The following is a 24,076-nucleotide window of genomic DNA, read 5'->3' as shown; positions in this document are numbered from 1 at the left end:
TTGGTCTTTGTAAATCAAAGTATTGAGTAGAGGAGGTGGGATGTTGTGGTAAAATTGTATAAAACATTAGTGAATTGGAGAATTGTGTGCAGTTTTTTTCCAGCAAAATACAGGAAAAATATCAATGCTAGAAAGAGTGCAGAGAATATTTTCTAGGATGTTGCCTTACTTCAGAAGCTGAGTTACAGGAAAAGGTTAAACCGGTTGGGAAAGCAAGGTTAGCATAGTGGTTTAGTGAACTGCCTTTACAGCGATTGGGACTTGGGTTCAAATCCCACACTCTGTAAAGAGTTTATTCTTCTTGTGTTTGCATGAGTTTCCTCTGGAGGCTCTGGTTTTCTCCCATCTTTCAAAATCTACCAGGGGTATAGGTGAATTGGGTGTAAATTAGCACAGGGTCAGTGCCAGAATGTATGTTGGAGGGTATTAGTGAGTTCGAGGGGTGTCGGGGCTGACCTGTGGGGAGGTGCTAGCAGAGACTGATCTGTCAACGGTGGTGGGTGTGGGGTGCTTGTGGCAGTCTATCTATTATTGAAGCCATCCCTCTGATGTGTGATGAGGGCACCCTTTTTATTGTGTCAAGTTTGACACACTTGTGATACTGTTGGGGTGCACTAGCATGTGTCAACCTAGACTCTCCTGACACGGGAGGGAGGGCATGAGGTGGGTCTGACAGCCAGGGATGGCTGTGACTGTTTGAGGGGAGGGCAATGCCTGCAGATGCCCCTTTGGTGCTGACCCTGATGGGGTGTCATGGACTTGTGGGCTGAAATGGCCTGTTAACATGCTGTATGTCTAAATTTTAAAATAAAAGGTTGGGACTTTATTCTCTGGAGCATAGACGAATAAGGGGTGATTTCATGGAGGTTTTTAAAATTGTGAAGACATGGGTTAAGAGTGAGAAGGGAAAAGTTTGTGGGGGGGGGAATATGAGGGGAGTTGCTTTACACAGTGGAATGTGTGAGGTGTCTGTGTTTTCTATGGTTTTTACAATAACAGCCTTGCTAAGGTTGAACAAAATGAATGCTTGAGGCTATTTGGCACCTACTACCATGCACTCCCAACAGTTGAGGGCCAAGGGAACATGAAGTAGCCTCTTCTATCCTCAAAAGTTAGTTCCCTATCACTGGGATGCTTAATAAAGCCTCTTGCATATACTTGAGTAATTTTGAGCAGCTCTTACTTTTGGAAAACAGTAGCAGGAAATATACTTACTATGATCTCTGCTCCATGGTTGAAATTCCAACAACTGACGGTGGGAGGATGGTTCCTGAGGCTTTTCAGAATCAAGGGGAACTGATGTTTGAACAGGGTTATGAATTTGCTGTTAGTACCATGTATCTTCCAACCAGAATAGTTGGGAGGCCAATGAGGAAACTATCAATTGGTGTTCTGAAAAGCAAAACATCTGCAGATACTGGAAATATGTCATGAAACCAATGCTTTAGTGGGTTGGCCAGCACCTGCAAAGGGAGAAACAGTTAAATGCTGTAGGTCAATGAATTTTTGTCAAAATCTGAATTACAGATGTGGCCTGACCTGAGTGTTTTCAGTGTTTCATTTTTGTAACTTAATTTCAAGCTATTTTTTAAAATGTTTAACTCTTCCACCTTGTATTGTTTTGGTGAAGACTTTAATTTTCTGCAAATTCTCCAGTTTCCAATTTTGCAGCTTTAATGCAAAACTATTTTCTTCCACAGACAAAGCTCTGAGTAATAGACCAGAAACTATTATATACACCAGCTATCTCTCTAATCCAAGTTTCAGTTCCAGCAAAGCTCAGGAAAGGGTAAGATTCTCATTTTTTCATTTAATCTTCATAAAGTTTTGTCTTTGCTTGGTTATATTTGGTATTTCTGCCTGAAAAATATCCATTGTACTCTATTTTGCACTCAACTATTTCACAAGTTGGTTTGTATTTTTTTTGCCAAAGTATGAAATATTTTTTTTTTTGAATGAAAATATTAATTGTGATTCATGTGTAAACATGGGCATCTTCTGTTGATGGATGCTGAAATGGTAAATCGTCATCCTTTCTCTTGTGTTGGAATAAAATCTTGCACAGTGGAGTAGTTGTAGGGGTCGAGCACAATCCCTGGTTTTGTTATTGGATTTCCTATAATGAATTTAAAGCTTCAAAGGAGCTCTCTTGGCTTCAAGCTTGGACTGTTGGCAGTAGGCCATTTCATGACGGGCCTCTGCCTGGAGGCTGGTTACAATAGCAGATCTAAAATCTTTCAGACAGCAGCCCTAAAAGGCTGCTCCAGCATCCCATTAATATCAAGAGGCACCTTGTAGCGTCCTCCGGATCCGATGGGGCCAGGGTGACTGGTGGCATAGTGCCACCCGTCATAAAAATGTGGCAGAACAATGGTTGTCTTCCCTATCCATAATCCCTCACGCAGCTGGAACCACTTTGTGGTTCCCAGAACAGTTTCAGCTGTATGGGGATTATGGGTAGGGAAGACAGCTATTTCTCTGCTTAGTTTTGAGCTGCAGAGTGGCCCTGAAGGCAGAAGTGGCCTTGTGTGGCTGTCACAGCCAACACCAGCCATCCACTGACAGCTCCTGCTGCCCTGCCTCAGAGGGAGAGGGGTAAGTGGGGAGATGGGTCGCAGGCTGACGGCATCATCAGTCTTCCCCTAACCAGCCGCTTGTAAGTCAAGCAGCAGAGCGCTGCGCTCCCGCTGATTATCCTTACCCCAGAAGGGTTGGAATAGGTGCCTCGGAGCCAGCCACAGTGCATTCAGAAAGGCATGCCTTTAGATGCAAGGGTGAAGAACCTCTGCCTTTACAGACTGGTGCTTTCCCTGCTTGAAAGTGCCTAGGGCTTCCAAGTACCTTTCGTCTCTCCCCACCCCGACTTTAAAAAATCAGCTTCTTATTGACAAGTGTAAGAAGCATCCTTGCCCTCATTCATGGAAGATCTATTGCAAAGAGAGCACTTGTCCTCATTATTATTTGCAGCTTTGGCTTTTGCAACATTAATGTCAATGCTTCTATTTTATAGGAGAATGCACACCTTATTGTTGCAGATTTAGTGATTGCTACACTAGAGAATGTGAAGTGCAACATCCTGTATGAGCAAGTAAAACTGGGAGAAGAGGATAATATTGCTGTTATACAAGCTGTGAAGAATTGTGTTAAGAAGGAATCCCATTCTGACTCTATAGACAGTGGCTTTGAAGGTGAGGATTTGAACTGACTTTAGATAGAAAATGCACGCTGATCTGTTGTACCAATGCAAAACGATGTCAAATGTTCATTGCACCTAAAATAATCAGGTTAAAGAAATGAGTGCTATTTTTATAATTTTTATTAAATCAAACATTATCACTTTTGGAAGAGATGACTGCAATTCTTCAATCAAGAGCCTCTTGCAAAATAAATGAGACTTTTGGGTTGAGAAAAATGAAATGTTGAACAACAGTCTTGATAGGGAAGACTTTTTGTAATCCTACAGATATTTAACCACTTTGGTTACATGTACTTATAATGCAGAAGGAATCATGATTGGGGGTCATGCCAGCTCTTTTGTTCAGTTATTATCCTGCAGGTTTGCTGTTTTATTTTCTTGTATGCCTGCCATCTCTAACTTTTAATAATCACTGTACGGAAGGAGAATTTGCTAGTCGCTGTACGGAAGGAGAATTTGCTAGTCGCTGTACGGAAGGAGAATTTGCTAGTCGCTGTACGGAAGGAGAATTTGCTAGTCGCTGTACGGAAGGAGAATTTGCTAGTCGCTGTACGGAAGGAGAATTTGCTAGTCGCTGTACGGAAGGAGAATTTGCTAGTCGCTGTACGGAAGGAGAATTTGCTAGTCGCTGTACGGAAGGAGAATTTGCTAGTCGCTGTACGGAAGGAGAATTTGCTAGTCGCTGTACGGAAGGAGAATTTGCTAGTCGCTGTACGGAAGGAGAATTTGCTAGTCGCTGTACGGAAGGAGAATTTGCTAGTCGCTGTACGGAAGGAGAATTTGCTAGTCGCTGTACGGAAGGAGAATTTGCTAGTCGCTGTACGGAAGGAGAATTTGCTAGTCGCTGTACGGAAGGAGAATTTGCTAGTCGCTGTACGGAAGGAGAATTTGCTAGTCGCTGTACGGAAGGAGAATTTGCTAGTCGCTGTACGGAAGGAGAATTTGCTAGTCGCTGTACGGAAGGAGAATTTGCTAGTCGCTGTACGGAAGGAGAATTTGCTAGTCGCTGTACGGAAGGAGAATTTGCTAGTCGCTGTACGGAAGGAGAATTTGCTAGTCGCTGTACGGAAGGAGAATTTGCTAGTCGCTGTACGGAAGGAGAATTTGCTAGTCGCTGTACGGAAGGAGAATTTGCTAGTCGCTGTACGGAAGGAGAATTTGCTAGTCGCTGTACGGAAGGAGAATTTGCTAGTCGCTGTACGGAAGGAGAATTTGCTAGTCGCTGTACGGAAGGAGAATTTGCTAGTCGCTGTACGGAAGGAGAATTTGCTAGTCGCTGTACGGAAGGAGAATTTGCTAGTCGCTGTACGGAAGGAGAATTTGCTAGTCGCTGTACGGAAGGAGAATTTGCTAGTCGCTGTACGGAAGGAGAATTTGCTAGTCGCTGTACGGAAGGAGAATTTGCTAGTCGCTGTACGGAAGGAGAATTTGCTAGTCGCTGTACGGAAGGAGAATTTGCTAGTCGCTGTACGGAAGGAGAATTTGCTAGTCGCTGTACGGAAGGAGAATTTGCTAGTCGCTGTACGGAAGGAGAATTTGCTAGTCGCTGTACGGAAGGAGAATTTGCTAGTCGCTGTACGGAAGGAGAATTTGCTAGTCGCTGTACGGAAGGAGAATTTGCTAGTCGCTGTACGGAAGGAGAATTTGCTAGTCGCTGTACGGAAGGAGAATTTGCTAGTCGCTGTACGGAAGGAGAATTTGCTAGTCGCTGTACGGAAGGAGAATTTGCTAGTCGCTGTACGGAAGGAGAATTTGCTAGTCGCTGTACGGAAGGAGAATTTGCTAGTCGCTGTACGGAAGGAGAATTTGCTAGTCGCTGTACTTGGTTTCACACCTTGCAGTGAACTGCATTCATACAAGAAAGCCAACTATTTGCAAACTGTTTTCTCCTTATTGTATCATAATATCAACTGCCTATAAAGTAATTATCTTTGCCATTATTCTTTTGAGTGTACTTGCCACCATTAGCATCAGATTAACTTCTTTTGTATTCTCATTTCTGCTGAATATAAAACAAGGAAATTTGGTAATTTGCCCTGGGGCAACCATTTAAGTCAGAAATAATGGGATTGGGGTTTGAGTCCTGTTTACATTCTCCCCACGTCTACATGGGTTTTCCACAGGGGCTCAGGTTTCCTCCCAATGTTCAAAACTTACCGGGAGTGTAGGTTAATTGGGTGACATCGACTCATGGGCCAAAAAGGCCTGTTAATGTACTGTATATCTAAATTAAAAAATTTAATTCAAGATTTAAGATGGACTTCATACAGCTGGCGATGGAATGGATTTTGTTTAAGAAACTACTGCATCTTGTGTATAGGAGAAGCAGATTGAGTTCTTTCTCCTCTCTACTTGTACATTTGATTTAGCAAATTCTCACCTCCTTTGACTGCAGCATTTTTTAGAAACCAATGCATAACCCAGTTTTGAAGTCTATGCACAACAGACTTTGTTCTATTGTCGGTCTTTCTTTTCCAGGTGGTTCTGCTCATCTGGATGATTCGTCTGACACTCGATCCAAGGACCATCAAAATGTTGCTGCTCCTGACGATGACTTTGTGATAATAGGTACAGGTGTCAGATAGAAATGGGTTTTGAATTAAAAAAAAAATATTTACTGATATTCCCCAATTTTCTGGAAGAAGGTGCAAGTGTCAATGGTTTGTGGACACAGCACTGCCAACCACTGAAGTTGTCAGTAAATGCATCCACTCCTTGGATGATGGCGCAGACCACAAATGCTTGGGACTAGCCTTCTGGAGAACCTTCTTCAACCTGAAGTTTTAACTTTTTCTTTTCTACAGATCCCATTTGACCTCTTAAATGCTTCCACCATTTTCTTCCTTTCCCATTTCTGGCATCTGCAGATTGTTTTGTATTTCCATTTGCTGAGAATGCAATTTACCCACTCCTTTGTGCTGTCCAACCTTTCCTCATAAGGCAGCCAACCCACTCCAGATGTCAGTCTAGTAAGCTGTAACTGAACTGCTTCCAATGTATTAATATCTTCAAGGACAGCATACTATATTCAGTATGCTGGATGTGGTTTTGACTACTCGGCTTTTCCTCCCTAATCTGTACTCCAATCTCCCAGGAAAAAAATAACATTCTTTTCTGAACTTTTGCAAATCTTGCAGCAGGGGATGTACCTGAGGGACCCACAGTAGCTTGACATCCAAATATTTTGCTTTTTCTCCACGAGTTCTGTTGGCCAGAACTATGTCCACTTATTTAACTTGTCCTTTGTGGCCCCAAGTGCTCTTGTAACTTTTTGACCTACCTTTGTATCATTTTAGCAAATTGAGCCACCATATCATTTATAAACCTGTAACCTCAAGGCAGAGGTTCTTGGTCTATTCTGGATCCACAGGTCTATAAGCCTAGTTTCTGGGATTAACTAGTGAATTATGGCCACAAGACATGGGGGCAGAAATAGGCTTTCAGCCATTGAGTCTGCCCTGCCATTCAACCTTGAGCTGATCCATTTCATACTGCCCTGCCACCTTCCCATAACCTTTGAAGCCCTGGCTAATGAAGAACTTGTTAATAAATCTCTTCAATACATGCACCTGATGACTTGGCCTCCACAACTGCCTGTGGCAAAATATTCCAGAGATTTACCAAAAATACTCTGGTTAACCAGTGACTTGTTCGTAATAGTATAAATTAGTCATGCTTTTGTTTCATTTGACTCTATTTGGTTTTGATAGCCACCTCTTTGGACTTGGGATAGGAGTAGTGTTTACCAGGCATGACTACCAGTAAATGCTGTGGTAGTTACTGTTTTCATGGGGAATTTATTAGGGAGGATTGTTAACTGTTTGTCTATAGGCCCTTTCATACCAGGCCTCTCCCTGGAAGGTGGGTATAAGCGTGGAGGGAAAACATAGTTACCTTTCATGGAGCATCCCTAAAAGCTGCTCCTGCATGTTGAGTGGCACCTTGTAGTGCCCTCTGGAGCCGATGGAGGTGGGGCAACTGGTGCCATAGCGCCGCCTCTCATAAATACTCAGCAGAGCAATGGCCCTTTCCCAACCCCTAATCCCCCCCCACACAACTGGGACCGCTGTTTCCCAGAACCGTTCCAGCTGCGTGGGGATTATGGGTTGGGAAGACGGCCATTGCTCTGCCATCTTTTGAGCTGCTGATGAGCAGCCCCAAAGGCCGAAGCAGCCTGGCGAGGTGCCTGAGCGGCCAGCAGGGCCGTCACACCCGACGGGAGAGGGGAGATGAATTGCTGGCTGATGGGGACATTGCAATGTCATCAGCCCGCCCCTAGCCAGCTGCTTTCAGCGGCCGTACATATGAGGTGCCAGAGTGCAGCGCTCTGCTGATCTTCTTTCCCAAGAAGAATTGCAGTTGGGGCCTTGGCGCAATCATAGGGGCAAGGGTGGAGATTTTCTGCCTTTTATATTCAGGCTTTTTCACTGCATGAAAGGGCCTATTTCAAAGCTCTGCGTTGATCAACTGCATTGGTCCCCTTCCTCCCCAACCCTACAAAATGTTCTCAAAAGTATCTACTAAATTCCATTTTTTATTTTTAAAAAACATGATTGTTTTCATTACCTTTCTAAAATGTGAATTGTAGAGTGTGACCACAAATGAAATTTCCCTCTACATATCTGGTATTGATGAACTACAAACAGACCTTCAGTGGTATGTAAGATCTTTCATTTGAAGACCAAAAATTATTGATGTTTTCTTTATTGCTAATTTTTTTTCTATGTTTATTATTTCCCTTTCCAACTGCTCTGTTTCCTGATTATAGTCCTTCTTCATCTTGGTTGCATAACTTATTATTTGTCCTCTAATGAATGCTTTCATTGCGTCCCATAGTATAAACTTATCTTCCACTGATTCCGTATTTACTTCAAAGTACATTTTTAATTGTTTTTCAATAAATTCTCTAAAATCCTGTCTTTTAAGTAGCATGGGGTTTAATCTCCATCTATACATTCTTGGAGGGATGTCCTCTAGCTTTACTGTCAGTATTAAGGGTGAATGGTCCGATAGCATTCTCGCTTTATATTCTGTTTTTCTTACTCTATCCTGCATACTAGCTGATAACAAAAATAGGTCTATTCTTGAGTATGTTTTATGTCTAGTCGAGTAGTATGAGTATTCCTTTTCTTTTGGGTTTTGTTTCCTCCATATGTCCACAAGTTTCATTTCTTGCATTGATTTAATTATAAATTTGGTTACTTTGTTCTTCCTGTTAATTTTTTTCCCCGTTTTATCCATATTTGGATCCAAATTCAGATTGAAATCCCCTCCTATTAGTATGTTCCCTTGCGTATTAGCTACCTTCAAAAAGATATCTTGCATAAACTTTTGATCTTCTTCGTTAGGTGAATATATATTAAGTAGATTCCAAAGCTCCGAATATATCTGACATTTTATCATAACATATCTCCCTGCTGGATCTATTATTTCCTCTTCTATTTTAAATGGCACATTTTTGCTAATTAATATAGCCACTCCTCTTGCTTTTGAATTATACGATGCTGCTGTTACATGTCCTACCCAATCTCTCTTTAATTTCTTGTGCTCCAATTCAGTTAAGTGTGTTTCTTGGACAAATGCTATATCTATTTTTTCCTTTTTCAGTAAATTTAGTAGTTTCTTCCTTTTAATTTGGTTATGTATTCCATTAATATTTAAAGTCATATAGTTCAGCGTAGCCATTTTATATTTTGTTTATCTTCTCTTTCCGTTTTTCCATCATTACCTTTCCTCCTTTTCCATTTCTGTTTTCTTATTTTCAACTCTTTACCAGACAACATTCCTACAACATCCAACATTTTCCTTATTCTCCTATTTCTATCTTCTTTATCCCCAATCTCCCCTTCCCCTCCTGAGTTGTCCTTTATCCCTTGTCGGACAACCACATCTCCCCTCTCCATTTGGATTTGCGAATCCACTCGCAAGCGTCAACTGATTTTGCAGTGACCGCTCTTTTCCCCCACCCAGCCCCCCCCAGAAAAGATTTCACTTTTCATGTCACAAAGGTCACTCTTTTAATTCCCTCCTTATTCTCTCTATTTCATTACCTTCCCTTATTAATTCTTGTCTATACTATCTATGTTTTCCTCTAATTACAGATACTTTGACGTATGCCCATTGTCTCTATTCACTCTTATACCTCTTTACCCGCATACATATCAATCGTGGTCATTTTTACCCTCATTACCCGTCTTCATCCCTCAGTCTATTTTTGTCTTTACCCACATACATATCAATCGTGATCATTTTTACTCTCATTACCCGTCTTCATCCCTCAGTCTATTTTTGTAATTGTTCTGCAAATTTTCGTGCTTCTTCTGGATCCGAGAACAGTCTGTTTTGTTGTCCTGGAATAAATATTTTCAATACCGCAGGATGCTTCAGTGTAAATTTATATCCTTTCTTCCATAAAATCGCTTTTGCTGTATTGAACTCTTTTCTCTTCTTTAGGAGTTCAAAGCTTGTATCTGGATAAATGAAGATTTTTTGCCCTTTATACTCCAGTGGTTTGTTGCCCTCTCTTACTTTTTCCATTGTCTTCTCCAGTACCTTTTCTCTTGTAGTATATCTTAGGAATTTTACTACAATAGATCTTGGTTTTTGTTGTGGTTGTGGTTTAGGGGCCAATGCTCTATGTGCCCTTTCTATTTCCATTTCTCGCTGTAGTTCTGGACATCCTAGGGCCTTAGGGATCCATTCTTTTATAAACTCCCTCATATTCTTGCCTTCTTCATCTTCCTTAAGGCCCACTATCTTTATGTTATTTCTTCTGTTATAATTTTCCATTATATCTATTTTTTGGGCTAGTAATTCTTGTGTCTCTTTAGTTTTTTTATTAGATTCCTCCAATTTCTTTTTTAAGTCTTCTACCTCCATTTCTGCTGCTATTGCCCGTTCTTCCATCTTGTCCATTTTTTTCCCCATTTCTGTTAAGGTCATATCCATTTTATTTATTTTCTTTTCTGTGTTGTTTATTCTTCTTCTTAAATCATTGAATTCCTGTGTTTGCCATTCTTTAAATGACTCCATGTATCCTCTAACAAGAGCAAGTATATCCTTTATCTTGCCTTTCCCTTTATCTATTTCACTGTATTCTTCCTCTTCTTCTTCCTCTGGGTTGGCCATCTGTTGTTTCTTTGATGCCCTTTCCTCCTCTTCTTTCTTGTTTCCATTGTCTTCTGTGGTCTCTTCTTGCTGCAGGTGTTCTGCAGCTGTCGTTGCCGGCTGTGGAGATCGACTCCCCAGCTGGTCCCCCCTCCCGTCGGTGTGTTTTTTTTCATGCGCATCGCGCATGCGCGAGGAGTTGCGCACTTTTACTCGGCTCTGTGAGCCATTGTTGTAGTTCTTTTTCTACCGACCTGAGGTAGTGGGCTCCTCTCTCCACAGCGGGCCTCTTCGGACAGGTAAGGCCTTCACCTTTTTCCTCCGTTGTCTTCTCTTCCTCTCTTCTTTCCGTTGATTTTGATTTTTCTCCTTTTGTCTCCATCTTCTTTCCACCTTTATACTCACTTTTCTTTAACTTGTATTTCTGTGCCTTTGTATTTTCTCTTGTTTTTCCCGACTTTTCTGGAGAGGGCTGGAGTTCACCGTCCGGCCACTACTCCATCACGTGACTCCTCCATTGATGTTTTCTTGACACTCATTTTTCAAACATTTTTAATTTTTCAGAATTTGATGACCTTGATTTTGGTTCCGATGGCCTATTAAAGTCGATAGAAAGGTAAGGTTTTTTCACTTCATTTCCTTCGAGTCTCAGTGGCCAGTTTAGTCTTTTAATTGGTTTACATTTGCTGCTAATGGGTGAGGAGGACTGCAAGATATCCTTGAAAAGAACTAGATAGGTTCTTGTCATAGTCTGATAGGTTCTTGTCATAGTCTGATAGGTTCTTGTCATAGTCTGATAGGTTCTTGTCATAGTCTGATAGGTTCTTGTCATAGTCTGATAGGTTCTTGTCATAGTCTGATAGGTTCTTGTCATAGTCTGATAGGTTCTTGTCATAGTCTGATAGGTTCTTGTCATAGTCTGATAGGTTCTTGTCATAGTCTGATAGGTTCTTGTCATAGTCTGATAGCTTTGTAATCACATGCTAATGACTAAGTTTTTAAATAGTAGATTATCAAGAGAATTTAAATTCCATTGCTGCCATAGCAAGGCTTGAACTTGGTCCTTGGACTCTGTACTCTTGTCACTTCATTTAGGCACAGCTACCATAACAATAACTCTATTAACAATTCGCTAACCTAAATGAGAAACTTTACATCAAGTTTTGTATCTTCTCCTCCCTGAGCCCTCATTTAATTTGAATGTAACTTAACTTCTATATTAATTCTTTTGTATTATTGGTTAAGGAAGTGGGTTATTGGGTTCTATATTTACCAAGATCTCATCTATCCCATTGATCTTATCACCTTGACATTGTGGTATTTTGTTTAACTTGAGTAGGTTGAGTTCCTATATCTGGCCAAAAAGAATGGTCCATAGTGGGTTTGATGGAGATATAAAAGGAAGTTTGTAAGGGGATGATGGCATGAATTTTGGCAAGAAGGGCACATTTTTCAACAAGAGTTTGTAGAAAAAAACTAATTGATAAAAATACATTGTTAAAGAGTTAAGTTGGTAAATAAATTTGAGATGCAGCTAACCATGATCTAGTGAATCATAAATGGGGTTGAAGTGAAACAACACTACCTGTACTACCATGCCCATAACGAGATATTGGTAGAGCAGATTTTTCTCTTCTGTTCGAAGAGAATTCAAAAGAATTCTTGACTTTTGCTGCAAGAGCACATTTAGTGAAGAATGTTTGGAACATGGAAATCAATCCTGGGCTGGATGATTCTAGCAATGAGTCTTCCCACCCCCCCAAAGAGTTCTGATTCTGCAACTGATATTATACTAGTGCCAGGAAATCGTCAGCTTTTTTGTATATAAACAAAGGTGCAAATACAACTAATGTGCAAACCCCATTGGAGGGAGGAAGGATGATTTGTAATGTTTGTGGGGATGGGGAGGGGTGCTGTAGAGAAGGTAGTAAACTTGCAACGTGCATGTTCGGAGTAGTCCTTTTCTATTTCATTCCACACAGCAAATTACTACTCTTCAGAAATGTTGTTCGGTTCTATCTATATTTGAGCTTAATCTGTGGAAGTGTGTAATGTTGCATTTTAGGAGATCAAATGTGAAGGCAAAGTACACAGTTGGAAGGATCTTTAACAGTGATGTACTGGGGATTTGGGATCGGGATCAAGGTCTTCTTTGGCTTGGCTTCGCGGACGAAGATTTATGGAGGGGGTAAAAAGTCCACGTCAGCTGCAGGCTCGTTTGTGGCTGACAAGTCCGATGCGGGACAGGCAGACACGGTTGCAGCGGCTGCAGGGGAAGATTGGTTGGTTGGGGTTGGGTGTTGGGTTTTTCCTCCTTTGCCTTTTTTCAGTGAGGTGGGCTCTGCGGTCTTCTTCAAAGGAGGTTGCTGCCTGCCAAACTGTGAGGCGCCAAGATGCACGGTTTGAGGCGATATCAGCCCACTGGCGGGGGTCAATGTGGCAGGCACCAAGAGATTTCTTTAGGCAGTCCTTGTACCTTTTCTTTGGTGCACCTCTGTCACGGTGGCCAGTGGAGAGCTCGCCAAAGGTCTGTAGCTTCCTGAAAATGGCCATGTAATTAGAGAGGGTGGTGAAGGTGTGTTGCATGCATGCCTTATTGGTCAAGGTGTTACATACAAGAATAAGGAAGTCTTATTGCAGCAGCAAAAATTTTGGTTAGGCTGCACGCCATACTGGTGGCTCCATTACAGGATGTTGAGGATTTAGAAAGGGTGGGGGAAAAGATTAACCAGGATTAACCTAGCTTGTTTTCACTCCAATATTGGAGACCAGGGTTTATAAAAACTGAGGATAGATGATCAGAATGTTTTATCCAGGGTAAAAGGCATGCATTGAAGGGAAGAAGCTTTTTTGCATTGCATCGAGCAATGGTGTGGTGAAAGTAGCTACAACAATAGCATTTAGATGGACACCTCTAGATCACCAGACAGAAGAGATTGTTTAATATGGCATCTTGTTTGATGCAGACATTGTGGGCTGAAGGGTGTTCTTTGTACTATTCTGTTTTATGGTTAGTAGGTGAATCAAACAGCTAAAATTCAAGTTTTTTTCCCTACCAACTTTACTGCAGCGATTTAAGGGTACATGCTTAAACTTTTTTTTCAGGCACCGTTTATCTGCTGAATATTTGGCTTTGCGACTATTTAAATCATTTCGGTCAATGTGGTTACCTCCTGCGTCTGAACAACATCACCTTGATGCAGTGGAAACAGTGTTGGATAAAGTATGTGGATGATGTGTTCCTTTGGAAAATATTGTAATATCCTGTTCAGAGTAGCTAAGACACATGATCTAAATAGTCTTTTACACTATATTTTAAAAACCAAAATAATCCACCTGAAGCACCTATTTTAAAAAAGTCCAATAAGCTTCACTGTCATGAATCAGTTTGCAATAACTGTTGTAAAGCTTTAGTTTTTTCTTTGTACAAGTTACTTCAACAAACGGGTTTAACATGGTCGCAAATAATTTCACTTAAATGTTTGAGGTATTTTAAGCAATTATTGATGCAGTTTTATTTATTCTTTTGTGCTTAACTTGTGCAACTGTCAATTCTGGATGTATGCCTGTATGTTGAACTCCATAACAATTTTTTTAAAAGGGGCTGAAATGTGGTATCCATTTTGTGCAAATCAGGGCTTTACACAGCATCACCTGATGGTGTAGATTTGAGGAGAGCTTGTTTGTGGCTTTCAAATTGGCAATCTAAAGTCCCTGGTTTCTAGTTTATCAATTCTTCTGAAATGTAGCACTTCTGATTTGTGATGTTGTAATGGATGCTAGACTAATTTCTCCTTGAGTAAATTGATCCAAGTCTTGAGCCCACAAATTTATCTTAATCCAAATCCTTGTCCCCCATCTGCTCTGAGTATTATTCTTGTAAGCTGCCCATTTTATTCTATCCTGTATATTGAACTCTGATGTAAATGAGCATCAGAAAAGTCTTTGGTATTCAATTCCAACATGCTTGTTCCTTTTAACAGGACTCTTTGCAACAGTCCTTCCCTACCTAGGTCCTATGGGTATCGAAATCCATGCCCCTTTCTGTAAAGAACAAGTTAATAGGATTGCTTTTCAGCTTGTAAATCTTTCTCTTCTAAACAAAGTGATGGGGGTGCTGCAGGCAGTTACTGATTGAATTAAATCAGTGCAGGAAATATAACCAGCATACAAGTTTATGGAGCAAGACAACAGTCACTCAATCCTGTAGGTCACTTGCTACCCAATCACTAGACTGGCTGGAGAGCAGCAAGAGATCAGAGCTCTTAAAGGTTTTGCCATCCAGCTCTTTCAAATGGACCTCTGTCTGTTCTTGGAAAGGAAAATATAAGCATAATTGGTTGGCATAAATTGGACATTGTTTCTGTTGGGATCTCCCAGCAAAACAGAACAGCAGTGAGGAGAGAATTTTGAGGTTTGCCAGATCGGTGTTAGGAATGGGGAGGAAGGTTGGTGTAAATTTGAGGGTAGCTTTTCTGCAGGGCTAGGATTTTGAAATGATGGCTAAACAGCTCCAGATTTTTCTGTTTGACTTACTATTTATAGCAACAAAGCAATGGGTGCAACTAGTTTAATATTTAAAATTTAAAAATTCACAGCTCTTTTGACACAATTTGAAACCGAGCTGTTCTTTGATCGCCAACATCTGCAGGCCTAATGGACTGCAACTTCCACCAATTGTTCATGGTCTAGTATGGATAGGAGATGGTGAGAAAGTAGATTAATGTTGCAGGAGTTGTCCACCCCAAAGGTCAGATCAAAATGTGGATCAGATTCTATCATTTGTTTAGTTGCTGGCAATAATGTTTCTTTTTTCCTTCCAGTTTCTTCCTCTGAAGGACACTCTTCCTAGTACTGAGGAATCTGTGGATCTAACTGAAGACTTCAAAATAAACTCCCGGTTGAGGGGCACTGCAGAGTGGGCTCCTCCCAGATTCCAAATTCTGTTTTTCATCCATTCACCTCAGAAGTAGGTGCAATCACTTTCCAATGGAAATAATCAAGTGTTATATGCACAGTATGAAATAAAGCACAATTTAAAAATTTTGTCAGTAGGTGGATTTGGTGAAAATTTTTAGGAAGGAACATTATATAATGCAGTTTTAAAAAGTGCAAATTCCAGTTTCAGTATGTGGCTTTTAAAATCTTTGTATGATACAAATATGCTGAACACAGTAATTATTCCTTGGTAGCTGAGGAAATGTTGAAGGCATTAAAACTTTCTGAAATGTACTTGTTAGTTTAGTTGTTACATTTTTAATTGTTGGTTTTCAACAAGTATCTAACATTTTGATGATTAATTTGGATTTTTTGTTTAATTTTATCTGGATAATAGGAAGGAGTTTTAATTCTGATCCAAAAGTCTTAATTAACTCAGGCTCCTAAATAATTCTGTGTATCTCACTTTATTAATCCTCTCTACCTGGTATGGGGTTTTTAAATGATTTCCAATCTGTTTTCCCACAATTTTCTGTAATCTAAGAAAATCTCATACTGGTTGCTTTCCCAACCCTGGCACAACCCTCTTTAATTTCCCTTTAGTTCCCAGTATGAACAAATGCAGCAAACTGGTTTGGCAATTTGCTGTCACGTTTGGAAAGACCAACTCCTCAATCAAAGCTGCTGCTTAATTGAGACCATCCTTTAATGCAAAAACAAACCTAGTTTTTTTTCCCTTGTATTAACTGTCTGTATCCAGGCCACACTGGCTGAAGTTTCCTTTTTCCTAGAGCTCCATGCACCTAATTTCAAATTTACAGTAAATTCCTGGGATGCAGTGCTAGTGGAAAAGGGGCAAGTGAGTGTTTTATTTATTTTGAGTGGACATGCAAGTCTGAGAGTAACTGTGCACCCAATAGCTGAAAGCTGGCAGTTCCCTTTGTATTTAATGTTTCCAAATAGTATCAGTTTTTAATTCTATTAAAGTTATTCCTTCAACATTTGTTTTGCACCTGCAGGAGAGAATGTGTTGTGGCTGCTCAGAAATCTCTGTGTGCTGGCTGTGGAACATGGATTGACTCCAGTACGTGGCAGAAAAGCTACCTGATCCTATATGGCTTGGCTTTGTTGGACCTGCTCTTTTCTGTATTTATCCAAACACACAAATGTCCTGCTTTGGGTTTTTCCTGATGATTAGTTTTGTGAGGTTTCAATGTATAACATAACACTGTTCCATTTAGCAGTGCACACAAGTGTCAGCACCAAGAGATGGCCACAAATCTTGGACCTGCTCTGCTGTTTTGGATTTATTCTGAACTTGGCCTGCACAACAACATTACCCCCCCAACCCCCCCCCCCCCCGCCCCATGACCATTAATTTGCACCTTCAATTTGAAAGTGCTTAAAGATCAGGCATCCACAAACCTACACAATTCCAAAGATTTATAACCTCTGTCCCTAACATATCAACTATGGCATTGCTTGAGATTTATTTTGTCCTGACTTTTTTTTTGATGCCATATTTTAAATCCAAGTTCCTTTTTTACAATTTGTATTAACACTTAAGTTGAATTTGTCCCCACAGCCTTAAATTTGAAGAGCAAGCTTAAAATTTTGATATTGCAAAATGCACTTCCAGTTTTTGACTTTTAAAATGACTTGACTGGTTTTAAAACTTCCACCTTGCCTGCTAAATGAAATGGTTCCTCTGTTTGCCCTCTTTGTTTAAACTTCCTCCCTTAAACTTGAAAAGGAACTAATTGTAACTCTAGGGCTTGGTATTGTTCATTTGCCACAAAATGTGCAGGTCTAAACAAAATTCTCCATGTAGTTTGACCAAGACTCTGTCACAGGATCCTATTTTATTCCAGGTCTGAGGTGAAAACCAGCATTGTTTTTAGACTAGGGTACTAAAAGTGTTAACAAGCAATTGTTGCATTCTGAAGAGAAGTGGAAAAGCAATTAATTCTGTGGCAAGGAAAGCACCACTGTTAGCTACATATTTATTGATTTGGGAAGGGGAAAGAAACCTGATTTTAGTAGTCCTTGTGACTTCTTGTGAAAAACTTCCTAGTTTGAGAGTTTGCCATTTGAACATGAAGGATAGGGGAAAAAACCTGAAATTGCTTCCAATTAATTGCAGGGTCTAGGAGATGGAACATTTTAAAATTAAAGACTGGATAAAGATACTTTTTTTTAAAAAGAATTGTGATTTTCTTTTTTTCTTGTTCCAAATTTGTTGTGTGAATGTTCAGAAGGACAAAGCAAACAATCTTTTTCTATGAAAGAGACAACGACCAATTTGTCATGTAGTTTTGGAAAAGATCCTGCATGGTGGATTAGTTTAGAAATCTGGCATGAAGGTCAATGAAGAGAAAGGTTAAAAAGAAACTTGCTCTTTTGCTGTTCAACATAACAAATGTACTCAACTGGCTTGAGTAACTTGCAAAATTAATCTATCCAGAGTGGAGTTGTGAAATCATTATAATCACTCCCAATAATGGGTATTTGTGTGGAGCTGAAGTCTGTTTTACCCAAGCTTCCATGAGCCATTTGGATGTGAACAGTACCTGTGTTGATCTTGCCACCCCATAGAGGGGAGGAGGAGAAAGAAAATTGCAACAATTTAATGGGCATACAAATTATATAACTAAATCATTGCTAATAATTTGTAAATAAGTTTTATATTGGAATGGAACAATTAATATTTGATTTCCCTGCAGAATACATTAAGAAGCTCCGTTACTGTGAGTATTTGGGGAAATATTTCTGTGAATGCTGCCATCTTAATGAGGAGTCCCTGATCCCTGGACGAATTCTAATGAAGTGGGATTTCAGCAAGCATCCTGTCTGCCATTTATCCAAGCAACTGTTGGAAAGCGTGTGGCAGGATCCACTGTTTAACATATTTTATATCAACAACTCTCTTTACAGCAAAGTCAAAGAGCTGAGAAAGGCAAAGGTAATGGTATGGAAGTGGAACAATAACAGTTTAGTTTGGTTGCTGTTGCAATTTAGAAATAAAATATTGCATTTTTTATTCTTGCAATATGGTGTCAGTATAAAGCATTTTGAAAATTTCAGTTGGAAATGGGCAACATTGTTTTCATTCCTTCAGTTTATGTAGTGGTACTTCTGTCGTGTAGTTGGGCTTGACACTCCATTAGGCTAGTCTTTCAGATGGATTCCTTTGAGACTTTGGAGCAATAGCCCTTGAACATACTGTGCTTGTCTGTCTAGGCACAGTAACATACCTGGTATTAGGCACTCATGGGGATTGTGGATGCTAGATATGTGAATTTTCTGGTTGCCTGAGATGCACACTTACAATGCCTAATTATATCTGCATTAAAAAAATTTTAAAAACAAAAGTGCAAAATTTAATCTGAAAAAAACAATATTGTAGTCATTAATTATGTAAAGTTCAGAGTCTTGCTCGGCTGGGAGATGGAGACACTTTGGGAGAGTCACTCTGCATCCTGGGCACTGCCATTTTATTCAAACACAACTTTTTTTGAAACAGCTGTTGCAGGCGGGGCATGACCAGGGCGCTCTGCTGGCTGAATGTTTGATCCCATCTTCACCAAGGGGTTGTGGTGTTTTGGAGAACATTTAGTTCTACAATTTTCAACTCTTATTTAGATGTTTTTTTTTCTTGTTCTATTTACTTACTTTTCCTGTTTGGGTTCTTGAATTCCAGATACTGAGGATTTTACTGTATTAAGGCTTTGATGTCAGTTATATTGGCTTCTGATCAATAGTTATATATACACTGCTTACATTACAAATATAAACAGTCTTACAAAAGCATAATTGTGCACTTTGAGAGAAAACCTTTCTTGGGAGAAAGACTAAAAAATTGATGGTGTGGGGGTGTTGGGGTGTGTATAAATATATATATATTCTTCTTTCTTTGGCTTGGCTTCGCGGACGAAGATTTATGGAGGGGGTAAAAGTCCACGTCAGCTGCAGGCTCGTTTGTGGCTGACAAGTCCGATGCGGGACAGGCAGACACGGTTGCAGCGGCTGCAGGGGAAAATTGGTTGGTTGGGGTTGGGTGTTGGGTTTTTCCTCCTTTGCCTTTTGTCAGTGAGGTGGGCTCTGCGGTCTTCTTCAAAGGAGGTTGCTGCCCGCCAAACTGTGAGGCGCCAAGATGCACGGTTTGAGGCGATATCAGCCCACTGGCGGTGGTCAATGTGGCAGGCACCAAGAGATTTCTTTAGGCAGTCCTTGTACCTTTTCTTTGGTGCACCTCTGTCACAGTGGCCAGTGGAGAGCTCGCCATATAACAGGATCTTGGGAAGGCGATGGTCCTCCATTCTGGAGACGTGACCCACCCAGCGCAGCTGGATCTTCAGCAGCGTGGACTCGATGCTGTCGACCTCTGCCATCTCGAGTACTTCGGCGTTAGGGATGAAAGCGCTCCAATGAATGTTGAGGATGGAGCGGAGACATCGCTGGTGGAAGCGTTCTAGGAGCCGTAGGTGATGCCGGTAGAGGACCCATGATTCGGAGTCGAACAGGAGTGTGGGTATGACAACGGCTCTGTATACAGTTATCTTTGTGAGGTTTTTCAGTTGGTTGTTTTTCCAGACTCTTTTGTGTAGTCTTCCAAAGGCACTATTTGCCTTGGCGAGTCTGTTGTCTATCTCGTTGTCGATCCTTGCATCTGATGAAATGGTGCCGCCGAGATAGGTAAACTGGTTGACCGTTTTGAGTTTTGTGTGCCCGATGGAGATGTGGGGGGGCTGGTAGTCATGGTGGGGAGCTGGCTGATGGAGGACCTCAGTTTTCTTCAGGCTGACTTCCAGGCCAAACATTTTGGCAGTTTCCGCAAAACAGGACGTCAAGCGCTGAAGAGCTGGCTCTGAATGGGCAACTAAAGTGGCATCGTCTGCAAAGAGTAGTTCACGGACAAGTTTCTCTTGTGTCTTGCTGTGAGCTTGCAGGCGCCTCAGATTGAAGAGACTGCCATCCGTGCGGTACCGGATGTAAACAGCTTCTTCATTGTTGAGGTCTTTCATGGCTTGGTTCAGCATCATGCTGAAGAAGATTGAAAAGAGGGTTGGTGCGAGAACACAGCCTTGCTTCACGCCATTGTTAATGGAGAAGGTTCAGAGAACTCATTGCTGTATTTGACCCGACCTTGTTGGTTTTCGTGCAGTTGGATAATCATGTTGAGGAACTTTGGGGGGCATCCGATGCGCTCTAGTATTTGCCAAAGCCCTTTCCTGCTCACGGTGTCGAAGGCTTTGGTGAGGTCAACAAAGGTGATTTGGAGTCCTTTGTTTTGTTCTCTGCACTTTTCTTGGCGCTCTTGGAGTGTTGTCTCCGCTCCATCCTCAACATTCATTGGAGCGCTTTCATCCCTAACGTCGAAGTACTCGAGATGGCAGAGGTCGACAGCATCGAGTCCACGCTGCTGAAGATCCAGCTGCGCTGGGTGGGTCACATCTCCAGAATGGAGGACCATCGTCTTCCCAAGATCGTGTTATATGGCGAGCTCTCCACTGGCCACCGTGACAGAGGTGCACCAAAGAAAAGGTACAAGGACTGCCTAAAGAAATCTCTTGGTGCCTGCCACATTGACCACCGCCAGTGGGCTGATATCGCCTCAAACCGTGCATCTTGGCGCCTCACAGTTTGGCGGGCAGCAACCTCCTTTGAAGAAGACCGCAGAGCCCACCTCACTGACAAAAGGCAAAGGAGGAAAAACCCAACACCCAACCCCAACCAACCAATTTTCCCCTGCAACCGCTGCAACTGTGTCTGCCTGTCCCGCATCGGACTTGTCAGCCACCAACGAGCCTGCAGGTGACGTGGACATTTACCCCCTCCATAAATCTTCGTCTGCGAAGCCAATATATGTGTGTGTGTATTTAAAAAATGCTTTTATAGCTGTGTTAAAATTATTGTAGAAAACCATAATCTATACCTATCACCAGGATATAGTGAAGTTATACAATCTTTCTTTTTAATCAGGAACTTCAAGAGCAATTGATTTATCTCAAGAAACTAATAAGAACATGTAGGACAGCTAAAAGGTATCCATTTAAACCTGAATATTTTAACCCTACCCATGTAAAGTGGTACTATTTCAGATGGTACAATCTGTCATTATCTCCCAAAAATACATGTATGAAGGCTTGCTTTGGGTAACCACTTGGAACCTAGCTATACAAAGTACTGAATGTGGTAATTAACTGTAGCTACTTCATTCTGCTTGTTTATTGAAGGGACTTTTTCTGGAGAAGCTTAATTCAGCAGAGTGGATTTTTAAAATAATTTTTTGTGAGATCTCTCTAGCCCCAGCACTTCCCTCCAAACATGTCCACCTAGTTTTATGCAGTGTTATCATCCAACACTAATGTTTCCTTGCTTGATTGCAATAATTTACTTTGTAGGTGTTCCTTACCATTTTTTAAAGTTGAAGCATTGGGGATTTCTAGCACAGGAATCTAAATAACTCTGGAAAAGTTTTGAAATTTAAGTTTAATTTCACATTAGCCAGTATATCTTGATAAATTGTTCAATTTCTTTTGACTGAGTATGGTTCAGAGGTCCTTGCTGTAATTGCATTTGATGTGTTCTAATGTGCATCTACCTTTCACATTCCCCTCCAATTTACCACTTCCCAGATTAAAGTTGTTGCTAGATGGTATTAAGTAACAAATTAAATGAATGAATTGCATTAAACTAATGTGGGAGGATGTGATTACTTCCCTTCCATCCCATTCATTGAATGCTAAAGCAAGAATGAAATTTCGTTAACCAATAGCTTTAATAGTATATCTAACCTAGAATACTAATAATATGGATAGTATCTGTAAAATAACTTGGTATTTCAGAAGTTCTACTGCTTGCGTCAAAGTTGTACTTTCTAAATTACATGTCTGATTTGTCATTGTTGACTTTTAAAATACTGCATTGAATTGTCCCCATTAGACTTTTTTTTGTAACATTTTGACAGTGTGATGGTTGAATTCTGGAGATTACAAGCCCATTTATCTGAGGAGTTGCACTTGTACTCATTGAATGATCTGGTAAAGCTGAGACGGGGCCTGCTGGTTCCAGGCTTGAAAGATGCTCTGAGAATTGTCCTATCTCATGTGGAAAGTTGTGAGGTAAACTCATTTGATCTGTCTTTCCATCAGTTTGGATTTTATTTTAATCTGACTCTTATCAACCTCTTGTTAAGTGATCGTCTTCTAAGTGGGTAATCTATTTCAGACATTACTCCTGAGATCTGAAAAATTAAAGCTGGTGCTTTATCTACTCTGTGGAATCAAGATGGTAGGGATGGGGATTAAATTAAAATCCTTAAATGGACATTAACTATTTTTTTGCAATAATTTACAGAGCTGTTTTCATTCTTTTAGTTACTCTGCTTGTCTTAAAAGCAAAATCTAAAGCAGTAGGATCTTCAATGGGTTGCTTTCAGATCAAAGGAGATGTTTGTATAAATGCAAGTCATTTACTTGAACTTGCTGAATAGTTCAAACCAGATGTACCAAATTTGGCTTTAATTCTTCAGAATTTGGCAGTACTTTGGCTCATTGTTCCAAAATGTTGACACCATTCTCCATTATGCAAAAACCATTTGTCACAAAATAAGCGTTGGATTTTTATTTCATTTTTAAACAAATATAATTTTGAATTTGCTCATTAACTATTGCAAAGATCATGGTTAGTTTCTAGAGAATGATCACAATTAAACTTCGGTAAAGAAACTTTTCTATTTTCCTTTCATCTGCATTTGCGATGTGTGATTTATGGTCCTGATCAAGGTGTTTTCAGGTCTGTGATCAATAGTGGAGAAATGCTGAATTCTCAGGATGTCTAATGTGCTGCTAGAAGTAGAATTGTTAGGTCCAGTGATGGAATGATCATCAAATTTGGCAACCATTTACAGCATGAATTATAAGTCGTCAAAACAATTCGTAACACTGCATTCAGCTCCAATATGACTGTCATTTGTTAATTGATAGAAAAAATTCAATATGAACATCAATTTGTCTCCTTCTTTCCCTCTCTCTCCCCCCCCCCCCCCCCCCCCGCCGCCACAGATATGCATCAGCAAGAGCTTCATCTGTGAGTTTTGCAAAAGTGGAGAAATTCTCTTTCCCTTTCAGACAAAGCAATGCAAACAATGTTGTGGTGAGTATTCTTTTGGTGTCTTAAATTTATTAGCCCTTGGCTTTGATATGCAATATTTGTATGCAGGATCACAAGTAAAACTTGGCTTGCAATCAAAAGTAATTATTTTCCTCTGAGTAGTGGGAGAGTGGTGTTCCTTGGTAGTTGAAATTTTTGTGCATTTTTCTGCTTGTTGATATTAATGTGTGGACTGAAAATTATAAGGAAAGTCATTGAGAATGGCAATACTATAGACTTGGAAGCTAGTGCTGCTTGTGGATTCTTTGCAAATGAAATTTTGAGAAGGAATTGGTATTTGCTGGAAGGACAAAAAGGGACTCTAGAATGTACATGGGCAATGTGCGTGTAAGAATTAGACTGTTTTAAGTCTTTTGAGATCCTGGATCCCTAAATACAGTAGAAAAACAAGTTTGTCTTTAAAACTGGTTGGGCACATTTGACTTGCTGCCTGCAATTCTGGTCACTACTGGTGCACAGGGTGCAGAATTGATTTATTAAGATACTTCCTGGAACAGGGATTTTGTCTCGAAGATGAGAATTTGGCCCGATTGAAGAGGTTGAGGTCCTGGGAGTACACCACCATGACTGGTTTGGATAAAGTAATTGGAGAGAAACCATCTCCATGGGGTTCAAGATCAGATACTATTTATTATCGTGTAATAAAAATGTAATATTACA

At 40.5% G+C, this 24,076-nt stretch overlaps 1 protein-coding gene across 1 annotated transcript in view; it reads left to right on the top strand.

Annotated features, from left to right (window-relative positions):
* rubcnl (rubicon like autophagy enhancer) overlaps positions 1 to 24,076 on the top strand; it is a 37,348-nt gene that overhangs the window by 11,806 nt on the left and 1,466 nt on the right. Inside the window, 12 exon segments of the mRNA XM_069892441.1 lie at positions 474 to 493; positions 1,714 to 1,789; positions 3,011 to 3,188; positions 5,675 to 5,764; positions 10,868 to 10,919; positions 13,409 to 13,526; positions 15,127 to 15,272; positions 16,261 to 16,325; positions 17,965 to 18,203; positions 21,224 to 21,285; positions 22,212 to 22,365; positions 23,308 to 23,398. Coding sequence (XP_069748542.1) covers positions 474 to 493; positions 1,714 to 1,789; positions 3,011 to 3,188; positions 5,675 to 5,764; positions 10,868 to 10,919; positions 13,409 to 13,526; positions 15,127 to 15,272; positions 16,261 to 16,325; positions 17,965 to 18,203; positions 21,224 to 21,285; positions 22,212 to 22,365; positions 23,308 to 23,398 — 1,291 coding nt within the window.

This window comes from Narcine bancroftii, chromosome 7, assembly GCF_036971445.1.
Source record: "Narcine bancroftii isolate sNarBan1 chromosome 7, sNarBan1.hap1, whole genome shotgun sequence".
Classification (NCBI taxonomy): domain Eukaryota; kingdom Metazoa; phylum Chordata; class Chondrichthyes; order Torpediniformes; family Narcinidae; genus Narcine; species Narcine bancroftii.
The sequence above is the reverse complement of the archived record's forward strand: the minus strand, read 5'-3'. Positions and strand labels throughout refer to the sequence as shown.